A 12,500-nucleotide genomic window follows, 5' to 3' on the forward strand; every position below is an offset into this window, starting at 1 on the left:
CACAAGTGCTTCGTTGGTTTGCTGTTTCTTCGCGGACTCAATATTCACGACAAATACCAGTCTAAACACTGCTTCTATATGGAGCGTTCTCGCATGTCTTTCCCATATCATACGTCATAAGCTGCAAAAATGACCGCTGACTCCTCCATTCTGAGCCGCAATGCTGGCCCAAAATCGGAATAAAAACAATTTTTTAGGTGGAAAAGGGGCGGATATGCCAGCAAAAAAGTTAAAAACATTATTGTGCATGGTCTAAAGTGTAAATAAAAAATGCTTATTTCCTTGCATTCAGTTCCCCTTTAATAACGAAACAGTAAATGTGTCGTTTTGTGAAGGGGCATACTTGGATAAACTAACATTCCAATGAGTAGGAGAAGCACTTGGATTTCAGAGTAAGTTATATTCACTTGCCGGGCTAAAAAACTCCAATCTCATCCTTAGGGGGGGGGGGGGGGAAGAGGTGGGGTTGGGTTAGGGTATAAAAGTGAATTTCGGATAGACGTGCGCCTCGAAAGTCTAAAACCGTGGACTACGGATGTTTAATAATTTTTCCATGAGCGCGCGTTGGATAGCCAATGATGCGCGTAGCGCCGAATTGGCTATAACCAGTCTAATATGCAACTAGCGCGAATGGAATAATTGTTTTATTGAATTTTGATTAAATTCACTACTTGCACAATCCCATAATACACCTCTATTACCCCCCAAAACGTTTGCATAACCATTGTTTGCAATTTCTCCTGGGACATGAAAATGTCCCAAGAGAAGTCGAAAACAATGCCTATGCAGATTTTATGGGATTTGTGCAAGTAGTGAATTCTAAACGCTTGGACAATTGACGCAGTGAGTTTCCATATTAGGTGAGGTCATACGGTACATGAGATGATAACCGAGATTGAGTGAACGAATCAGAAAGCTAGAAACAAAGCTAGAAACAAAGAAATAAAGATAAAGCTGGCGAAAACTGATACTCGAAGGGTATAGAGAACTAGTCACTTAATTTGTCAGGCTTTTATTTCGCTGACTACATTCTCTCTGCAGTTCACGTATATGACTTTTATATATTATGTACTTCCAAATGGTCTTGATAGCACAAGTGTTACTATTATTTTTAAAACTACAACCACACTTTTGAGTTTAACTTGGAACATGTTTCGATGTTTCAAGCATCATCATCATCATCGTCATCAGCCATAGTGAGTATAACAGCGAACGTTTTTCAAGATGATCCATATAAATAAAATGACTATCAATACAATGATTCTTTATAGATTAAATGTTCGTTACAAGCAGATAAATTCAAACTAACCAACAATGTTATTATAGAAAACACAACTGACATAACGGCGAAAGTTTAAAAGTGATACTTCAATCATATGTATTCATACTCTATGGGTTCACGGTTCAGAATGAACTGACAGATTTAGAGCGGTTTTCAATTGAGGGTCGAAAGTAATTAGCGATTTGCTTTGGTTTTGCATTACTTCACTCAGCGATTGGTTCAAAGTTCTCGCGCCACTTTTCCAACCAATCAGAAGTGAAACTAAAACCAATCGTGGCTCGCGCGTGCACATTTTCCCGCGCTTTGTGTCGCCTAATTGTAATTACTTCGAGTTTTGATTGGTTTACTGGATTGTTTCCGTCCTTTTTGATTGGCCAAAATAATTACTTTTGTTTTGCATCGGTTTTACGACACTCGATTGAAACTCGCTCTATCATCTCCCAGTTGGCTTGATAGCGGAGCTTGGGCGCGCGCGCGCGCGGAGCATGGCTAAGAAAATATGGTAACCCCTCTGTGCGAGAAATTTTGGTTTTATAGCCATGACGTCATCTCCCTTCTGTTATAAACACGTAATCGCAATGGGCTCTCGTAAAATCAGGGGGATATTTCACAAGCTTGTGTTTTCAGAAGTTTGTTTAAAGCACTTCAAGGTAATTTAGTGTTGGAGCGGATCTTGTTTTAAGTTCGTCCTTTCTTGGTTGCATTGCCGTATTTTGCCGATTTTTGTTAAAGCCAACCTTGCGTGTTTCAATGAAATACATCAAAATGTGAATGATCTCGTTTTCAGAGATAAGATGGAATAAAGTACATCAGTGAAACTTTTTTTTTTTACCTTGAACTGACAAAATTTTTTATGGTTTCTAATTTTAGCGTGATTCCTATTCGCTGGATATTAACAGTTGACTCTGAAATGGCTTTTTTTCCTTTTCCATTCGCTCGATGAGGGTGTGCTTCTTTTCTTTTTAAACTCATGCGGTTCAAGAAAAATTCATTGCCAAACTGGTGAATTCCAAAATAAATTTCAGTCGAGTAACCGATATCACACTCATCGCTTCGTGATTCATGAGAGATCTGTTTTTAGCGCGAAATTTACCGTGGAATTCACTAGTTAGGCAATGAATTTTTCTATAGAAGAAAGCAAAAAAAAATATTTAACTAGTTGGGCGATACTAAAACAATTAGACCCTTCGCCCTCAAGGGCCACGGGTCAATAGCCCATTCGGCTTCGCCTCATGAGCTGTTGACCCGTAGCCCTTGCGGGCGAAGGGTCTAATTGTTGAATATTACCGTACCGGTAACGCGGAGGCAATGGGAAGCCTGAATTTTTTAGGATTTCATCTCGCTGCTGCTTAAGTGGCGTTTATAACTTTCAGTGATCATTACAAAACTTAACAGACTAAAAAGGGAACAAGGGAATCTTTGTTTGCATTTTATACCTCATTAGCACAAGGCTCTCTTCTGGAATAAGACGTACGAACAGACGCGTATCTAGGAATATTTTTAAGGGGGTGAATTGAAAAAATCGAAGTATATACTCTGACAAAAGTCCTGGCCCCAGTTGTTCAAAAGATGGATAGCGCTATCTAGCGGATAAATTACTATCCATTGGATAGCACAATTGGTTTCGCTATGACTTGTCCACTGGATAGTGATTTGTCCGGCGGATAGAGCTATCCGTCGTTTGAACAACTGTCCCTAGATAGTTTAGGCTGCCATTTTGACTGTTTTTTATGTTTTGCATTAATGTTCACGTCAGGTAAACAGTATATATTCCAGCAGAAATAAAAATACAATAAAAAGCAGGTAAATAGACAAAAAAAAGGAGCTAAAATTGGGGGGGGGGGGGGGGGTGGGTTGCCATCCTATTCACCTTCTCTTCCCCCCTTCCTCGATCCGCCCCTGATTAATGTGCAAAGTTGCATTTTTAGGAGACGTTTTCGTCGATTTCGCTGTCGTAGATCTTAGAAGTCCCCACTCCTTATTATAATCTTTGGCTAGGCGTCTGAGATCTAATCTTTGCGAACAGGTTCTTCGACGTCCTACATTGATAATCAACACATTTTGTGCAGTAAGGCACACGTCTGGAAACTAACGTACGTCTTTTGTTTGATTTACGACAGAGGGTATGATAATTGGCTGGGCACCACCTGTAGATGGCTCGAGTGAGATTGGTATAGAGGTGTTGACTTCATCACCACTCAACAGAATCATCCCAACGCCCCTTGGAAAAACCGTGGACAGTGAGACACCACCACCCATACTGGCCCAAAAAGGTGATAAAACGGAGGAAGAATCCGAAGGGGACGAATTAGAAACTGAAGAACCAGCAGAGGAGTACTCACCGGATACCAATTCTCGGACAATAACTACTATCAAAACAACGGCGGAAGCATCTGCTCCTCAGAAAATAACAGAATCACCTCCTGCGAAACCTAGCACCCAATCAGATCAATCAGTGAATTCACGTCCAACTCCTTACGCTCAACGTGACACAACTGAGTCACCTACAGAACCAACAACAAGCGAAAGGCCTCTTTTAAAGGCAACAACACCTAGATCCCCATCCAAAGCAATTCCAAATGAATTACCTTCAGACAAATCATCACTTTTGGATACAGCCACCACTAAAGCAAGCTCTAAGAAAAGCACAACTGAGCCACTTCTCCACAAAGCCACTACTGAGTCACCATCTGAGGCAGTCAAAACTGAATCACAAACTGAGAAAGCCATAACGGAGCCACTCTCTAAGGAAGTCACAACTAAATCACAATCTGAGAAAACTACCACTGAACCACCTTTTGAAAAATCCACAAGTAAATCGCCTCCCGAGGAACTCACAACTGAGCTAACCCCTGAAGAATTTACAACTGAATCACCTCTCGAGGAATCCACGCCGGAGATACCACATGTTAAAGCCACAACCGAGACTACATCACAGGGAATGAAAACTGATTCACCAACTAAAATGTCAAAAATTGAGGCACCCTCTGGAAAGGCCACTACTGACTTACCGTCTGAGAGAGTCACAACTGCGTTACCTTCTGTGGAAGCCACATCTGAGATGCCGATCGAGAAAGTCATAAGTGAGCTCCCGAGCGAGAAAGTCACAACTGAATCACCATCTGAGGAAGCTACAACCGAAGCGCCATCTGGAGAGGACACAACTGAGTTGCCGAGCACTGTATTACCATCTGATGAAGCTAAAACTGAATCACCACCTGAGGAAGTCACAACCGAATCCTCATCTGAAGAAGCCACAACTGGGATGCCGATAGAGAAAGTAATAACTGAAATCCCGACCAAAAAGGTCTCAATTGTATCACCATCCGAGGAAGCTAAAACCGAAGCACCGTCTGAAGAAGCCACAACTGAATTCCCGACCGAGAAAGTCATAACTGAGTTCCGGACCGAGAAAGTCACAACTGTATCACCATCGGAGGAAGCTACAGCCGAAGCGCCATCTGAAGAAGCCACAACTGCGTTGCCGAGAGATAAAATCACCACTGAGTTCCCGACCGAGAAAGTAACGACTGTATCACCATCTGAGGAAGCTACAACTGAATCACCATCTGAGGAAGCTACAACCGAAGCGCCATCTGAAGAAGCCACAACTGAGTTCCCAACCGGGAAAGTCATAAGTGAGCCGTCTTCTGAAGAAGCCACAACTGTATTACCGTCTCAGAAAGTCACAACTGAGTTCCGGACCGAGAAAGCCACAACTGTATCATCATCGGAGGAAGCTACAGCCGAAGCACTTTCTGAAAAAGCCACAACTGCGTTGCCGAGAGAGAAAGTCACCACTGAGTTCCCGACCGAGAAAGTAACAACTGTATCACCATCTGAAGAAGCTACAACTGAATCACCATCGGAGGAAACTACAACCGAAGCGCCATCTGAAGAAGCCACAACTGAGTTCCCGACCGGGAAAGTCATAAGTGAGCCGTCTTCTGAAGAAGCCACAACTGTATTACCGTCTCAGAAAGTCACAACTGAGTTCCGGACAGAGAAAGCCACAACTGTATCACCATCGGAGGAAGCTACAGCCGAAGCACTATCTGAAAAAGCCACAACTGCGTTGCCGAGAGAGAAAGTCACCACTGAGTTCCCGACCGAGAAAGTAACAACTGTATCACCATCGGCGGAAGCTACAACCGAAGCGCCGTCTGAAGAAGCCACAACTGAGTTCCCGACCGGGAAAGTCACAACTGCATCACCATCCGAGGAGATTACGACTGAATCGCCACCTGAGGAAATCACAACCGAAGCGCCATCTGAAGAAGCCACAACTGAGTCCCTCACCGAGAAAGTCACAACTGAGTTTCCGACCGAGAAAGCCACAACTGTATCACCACCTGAGGAAGCTACAACTGAATCACCACCTGACGAAGCCACTACCGAATCGCCATCTGAAGAAGCCACAACTGAGTTACCTTCCAACAAATTCATAAGTGAACCATCTTCTGAAGAAGCCACAACTGGGTTACCATCTGAGAAAGTCACATCTGAGTTCCCGACCGAGAAAGTCAGAACTGTATCACCATCTGAGGAAGGTACGACTGAATCACCACCTGAGGAAGTCACAACCGAGGCGCCATCTGAAGAAGCCACAACTGAGTCCCTCACCGAGAAAGTCACAACTGAGTTGCCGAGCGCGAAAGCCACAACTGTATCACCATCTGAGGAAGCTACAACTGAATCATCACCTGACGAAGCCACTAACGAATCCCCATCTCAAGAAGCCGCAACTGAGTTACCTTCTGAGAAAGTCACAACTGAGTCATCATCTGAAGAAGATACAACTGAGTCCCCCATCGAGAAAGTCACAACTGAGTTTCCGACCGAGAAAGCCACAACTGTATCACCACCTGAGGAAGCTACAACTGAATCACCACCTGACGAAGCCACTACCGAATCGCCATCTGACGAAGCCACAACTGAGTTACCTTCCAACAAATTCATAAGTGAACCATCTTCTGAAGAAGCCACAACTGGGTTACCATCTGAGAAAGTCACATCTGAGTTCCCGACCGAGAAAGTCAGAACTGTATCACCATCTGAGGAAGGTACGACTGAATCACCACCTGAGGAAGTCACAACCGAGGCGCCATCTGAAGAAGCCACAACTGAGTCCCTCACCGAGAAAGTCACAACTGAGTTGCCGAGCGCGAAAGCCACAACTGTATCACCATCTGAGGAAGCTACAACTGAATCATCACCTGACGAAGCCACTAACGAATCCCCATCTCAAGAAGCCGCAACTGAGTTACCTTCTGAGAAAGTCACAACTGAGTCATCATCTGAAGAAGATACAACTGAGTCCCCCATCGAGAAAGTCACAACTGAGTTTCCGACCGAGAAAGCCACAACTGTATCACCACCTGAGGAAGCTACAACTGAATCACCACCTGACGAAGCCACTACCGAATCGCCATCTGAAGAAGCCACAACTGAGTTACCTTCCAACAAATTCATAAGTGAACCATCTTCTGAAGAAGCCACAACTGGGTTACCATCTGAGAAAGTCACATCTGAGTTCCCGACCGAGAAAGTCAGAACTGTATCACCATCTGAGGAAGGTACGACTGAATCACCACCTGAGGAAGTCACAACCGAGGCGCCATCTGAAGAAGCCACAACTAAGTTGCCGAGCGCGAAAGCCACAACTGTATCACCATCTGAGGAAGCTACAACTGAATCATCACCTGACGAAGCCACTACCGAATCCCCATCTCAAGAAGCCACAACTGAGTTACCTTCTGAGAAAGTCACAACTGAGTCATCATCTGAAGAAGATACAACTGAGTCCCCCATCGAGAAAGTCACAACTGAGTTTCCGACCGAGAAAGCCACAACTGTATCACCACCTGAGGAAGCTACAACTGAATCACCACCTGACGAAGCCACTACCGAATCGCCATCTGAAGAAGCCACAACTGAGTTACCCTCCGACAAATTCATAAGTGAGCCATCTTCTAAAGAAGCCACAACTGAGTTACCTTCCGACAAATTCATAAGTGAGCCATCTTCTAAAGAAGCCACAACTGGGTTACCGTCTGAGAAAGTCACATCTGAGTTCCCGACCGAGAAAGTCAGAACTGTATCACCATCTGAGGAAGGTACGACTGAATCACCACCTGAGGAAGTCACAACCGAAGCGCCATCTGAAGAAGCCACAACTGCGTTACCTTCCGAGAAAGTCACCACTGAGTCATCATCTGAGGAATTCACAACTGAGGCACCTTCTGAAGAAGCTACAACTGAATTCCCGATCCAGAAAGTCACAACTGAGGCACCTTCTGAAGCGATCACGGCTGAGTCATCTTCTGTGAAAGCTACAACTGAGAAGACATCAAAAGAAACCACAGCTCAGCCCCCTTTGAAGGCAATGAGTGAAACGCCGTCAGGAAAGTTCACGACCGTATCAGTACCCACAAGCACATCGTTTTCGAACGAGAATGGTACTCAGTCCTCTAAAGGATCAACAGCACTTTTGCCAACATCCTCAACTTCATCGCACTCGCCTTCGCGAGAGGGAACTACGGAAACGCCACTGAGAACAGTGAGGGTTGTCACAGAAGGTTCATCAGAGGTAGCAGCTCAAAAAAAAGATACAACAGCAGCAGCTACTTCAGTGTTTATTCAAACAGTTCCTTACACGAAGCAAGTTACTTCTAAGTCCACATCAATTACGTCAGCAAAGATGTCATCTGAAATACCTTCCACAATTGAGAAGTCTTCTCCCGTAGCCACAGGAACATCCTTACCCGAAAGACTTTCAACCGAATTACCTTCGGATAAAGTCAAGAGCAAACCTAAGACTGAATCGCCATCAGACATGAGTACCTCAGCTGCTGTAAAAACGCAGCCGCCCAGAGGTAAAACCAAAACTACATTGCATTCTACAGAATCCACAATTAAGTCGTCTCCTACGGAACCTAAAAGTAGAGTAGCTTCAACTGAGCCACATTCTGTGAGAACAACTGAGTCACTAACTAAGAACGCCAGAACCGAATCACCTTCTGAAGAATCCACAACTGAGATAACCTTTAAGCAAATTACTACAGAATCAGCTACTATGAAAGTGAAAACTGAGTCACCATCTAAGGAAGCTACAACACACTCACCCTCTAAGAGAGGTACAACTCAATCACTTCCTAAAGAATTGAAAACTGAGTTACCTTCTGAAACAGTCAAAACTGAGCAACCACCTGAGGAAGCCACAACAGAGTCACCTAAAGACGTCATCACAAATATATCACCAGCTGAGGAATCCACAACCAAATCACGAACTGAGAAAGCGACAACTGAGTCTTCTCCTAAAGAAGCCACAACTGGGTATTCGTTCGAGAAAGTCACAACTGAGTCGCCATCTGATGAAGCCACAACTGTGTCACCATCTAAGAAAGCCACAGCTGAGTCAACATCTAAGGTAACTACAACTGAATCGCAATCTGAGGAAGTCACAACCGAATTTCCATCTGAAAAAAGCACAGCCGTATCACCATCTGAGGAAGCCACAACCGAATCATCATCTGAGCAAGTCACAACCGAATCGCCATCTGAGGAGGCCACAACTGAATCACCATCTGAGGAAGTTACAACGGAATCACCATCCGAGGAAGCCACAACGGAATCACCACCTGAGGAAGTCACAACCGTATCACCATCTGAGGATGTCACAACCGAATCACCATCTGAAGAAGCCACAAAGGAATCACCATCTGAGAAAGCCACAACCGAATCACAATCTAAGGTAACCACAACTAAATCGCCATCTGAGGAATCCACAACTGTGTCACCATCTGAGAAAAGCACAACCGAATCTCCATCTGAGGAAGTCACAACCCAATCACCATCTGAAAAAGCCACAACGGAATCATTCCGGCCATCTGAAGAAGCCACAACGAAATCACCGTCCGGGGGAGACACAACCGAATCACCATCCGAGGAAGCCACAACGAAATCACCACGTGAGGAAGTCACGACCGGATCACCACCTGGGGAAGTCACAACCGGATCACCATCTGAGGAAGCCACGACGGAATCACCATCTGAGGAAGTCACAACCGAATCACCATCTGAGGAAGTCACGACCGGATCACCATCTGAGGAAGTCACGACCGGATCACCACCTGAGGAAGTCACGACCGGATCACCACCTGGGGAAGTCACGACCGGATCACCATCTGAGGAAGCCACGACGGAATCACCGTCTGAGGAAGTCACAACCGAATCACCATCTGAGGAAGTCACGACCGGATCACCATCTGAGAAAGTCACGACCGGATCACCATCTGAGAAAGTCACGACCGGATCATCACCTGAGGAAGTCACGACCGGATCACCACCTGAGGAAGCCACGACCGGATCACCATCTGAGGAAGCCACGACCGGATCACCACCTGGGGAAGTCACGACCGGATCACCATCTGAGGAAGCCACGACGGAATCACCGTCTGAGGAAGTCACAACCGAATCACCATCTGAGGAAATCACGACCGGATCACCACCTGAGGAAGTCACGACCGGATCACCACCTGAGGAAGTCACGACCGGATCACCACCTGGGGAAGTCACAACCGAATCACCATCTGAGGAAGCCACAACGGAATCACCGTCTGAGAAAGCCACAACCGTATCACAATCTAAGGTAACCACAACTAAATCGCCATCTGAGGAATCCACAACTGTGTCACCATTTGAGAAAAGCACAACCGAATCACCATCTGAGGAACTCACAACCGAATCACCATCTGAAGAAGCCACAACGGAATCACCATCTGAAGAAGCCACAACGAAATCACCGTCCGGGGGAGACAGCACGGAATCACCATCCGAGGAAGCCACAACGGAATCACCACCTGAGGAGGTCACAGCCGAATCACCACCCGGGGAAGTCACAACCGAATCACCGTCTGGGAAAGCCACAACCGAATCACAATCTAAGGTAATCACAACTAAATCGCCATCTGAGAAAAGCACAACTGAATCTCCATCTGAGGAAGTCACAGCCGAATCACCATCTGAAGGAGCCACAACGGAATCACCATCGGAGGAAGCCACAACGGAATCACCACCCGAGGAAGTCACAACGAAATCACTACCTGAGGAAGTCACAGCCGAACCACCACCTAAGGAAGTCACAACCGAATCACCATCTGAGAAAGCCACAACCGAATCACAATCTAAGGTAACCACAACTAAATCACCATTTGAGGAAGCCACGACTGTGTCACCATCTGAGAAAAGCACAGCCGAATCACCATCTGATGAAGTCACAACCGAATCTCCATCCGAGGAAGCCACATCCGAAGTACCACCTGAGAAAGTCACAACTGAATCACCATCCGCGGAAGTCAAAACGGAATTACCATCTGAGGAAGTCACAACGGAATCACCATCTGAGGAAGTCACAACCGAATCACCTTCCGAGGAAGTCACAACCGAATCGCCATCTGAGAAAGTCAGAACTGAATCACCATCTGAGAAAACCACAACGGAATCATCATCTGAGGAAGCGCCATCTGAATCACCATCCAAGGAAGTCACAACCGAATCGCCATCTGAGAAAGCCACAACCGAATCATCAACCACAACCGAATCATCGTCGGAGAAAGCCACAACTGAATCGTCAACTGTGTCACTATCTAAAGAAGCCACAACTTTGCCAACTGCTGAGGAAACAACAACTGAGTCGCCATCTAAGACTAGAACCGAGTTATTTATTATTGTCACGGAATCAGTATCTGATGCGTCAGGACAGGAGAAGCATTCTACAACAAAGTCTTTGTCCAAAAAAACAACAACTGTCTCTCCTACAACTGCAAAAACATTGGTGAAAACAACCAAGATTTCAACAACTTTTCCCGATGTTACATTTTCTACTGATTCTGGAGATGTGGTTGATTACCTTCCTACCACTAAGTCCACATTTGGCGTTCCCACAACAGACGTTGCTAATGGTGACCAAGAGACTCCTACGCCTACTCAAGAGGTCACAGATGATCCAGACCATGGTAATGGTATCGAAAATGAAAATGGTATTGAAAACGGTAATGGAGCAGCAACGATTGGGAGAATTGAGGACAACGGTAACTATTGTATCCATTTTTGATATTATCATTATCTGGTCCAATATATGACTTGAATCGCACTAACGTTATAATCAACGAGACAATTAAGCTGTTAAAAGCACAGCAATGTAATATTTTCGTCACAGAATGCCATGCAAAATAGTAAAGTAACAAAATATCAGAACGTTTCTTTAGTTGATCGCAATAAGAGTGTTAGATCGAGAAGCGCGCAATTGAAGACTCAAATTGGTTTGAAGTAGAACAAATGGTTGGAAGCAGATATAACAGAGTCGTTGGGATGGGTCTGACTGTGAGTGTCAACTGATATCGTTAGGTCGCTGAAGAGCCATGCCGACTCTAGAGACTCACAAGGCGAGAGCTTACCCCGACTTTACAGGCAGAATACGGATAATCTGGCGCGCTAACGATAACTCTCTTGCATTTATATGAGCCCTAGAGACATTTTATGGCAAGGGAATGAGTTATAATATTTCTTAAAGGTGAATACAAATCCCTGTTTTGACAGCAAAGTGCAACTGCTCAAATGGAGAAATGTGCGTCATGGATGATGACAAAAAACCAGAGTGCTATTGTCCAACTGAGTGCGAGGAAGAAGAGTTCGACCCCCACTGTTCTGTGTTTCTTTCTGACTACCCAAGCCTTTGCGAAGTACATCGCCATGCTTGCAGCATGAAAATCAATGTTGCCATCAATCATAAAGGAAAATGCAAAGGTAGTACTTGTAACATTTGCCTTTTAAATAATGTCGACTGTCGTAAGTAGAAGACAGCCACGGTGAATAAGACGAACACAACTGATCAAGAACGATACTAAGCAAAAACACAAAGATTCATGCAATTGTCACTCATGACAAGTACAGGGGCCGCGGAATGGGAAGGGCTAGGGGCACTATAGCCCTTCCCACCCCCCCTCCTCCCCCTCCCGCCTGCCTACTATTTTCTTACTGTTCAGTTTTCTCCAAAACCTCTCCCCCCTCCCCTCACACTTCCGTGATCCATACCAAAACCTCTACCCCATCCCTCGTACTCCGCGGCCCCTGAAGTGAATCTGGTAATGAAAGAAGCAGCCAGCCATCCCACTGTTCGCGTGTCCTCACAGGGTTTGTCTTGTTTATAGCCACAGTT

The 12,500-nt window shown here is 45.2% G+C and overlaps 1 protein-coding gene across 2 annotated transcripts in view; it reads left to right on the top strand.

Moving 5' to 3' along the window:
- Positions 1-12,500, top strand: part of LOC137999624 (mucin-22-like) — a 35,255-nt gene that overhangs the window by 18,525 nt on the left and 4,230 nt on the right. For both annotated transcript variants that reach the window (XM_068845445.1, XM_068845446.1), the window contains 2 exons: positions 3,403-11,373; positions 11,882-12,088. In XM_068845445.1, the coding sequence (XP_068701546.1) occupies positions 3,403-11,373; positions 11,882-12,088 (8,178 nt within the window). The remainder of the gene's footprint in view (positions 1-3,402; positions 11,374-11,881; positions 12,089-12,500) is intronic.

This window comes from Montipora foliosa, chromosome 4 (genome assembly GCF_036669935.1).
Source record: "Montipora foliosa isolate CH-2021 chromosome 4, ASM3666993v2, whole genome shotgun sequence".
Taxonomy (NCBI): Eukaryota; Metazoa; Cnidaria; class Anthozoa; order Scleractinia; family Acroporidae; genus Montipora; species Montipora foliosa.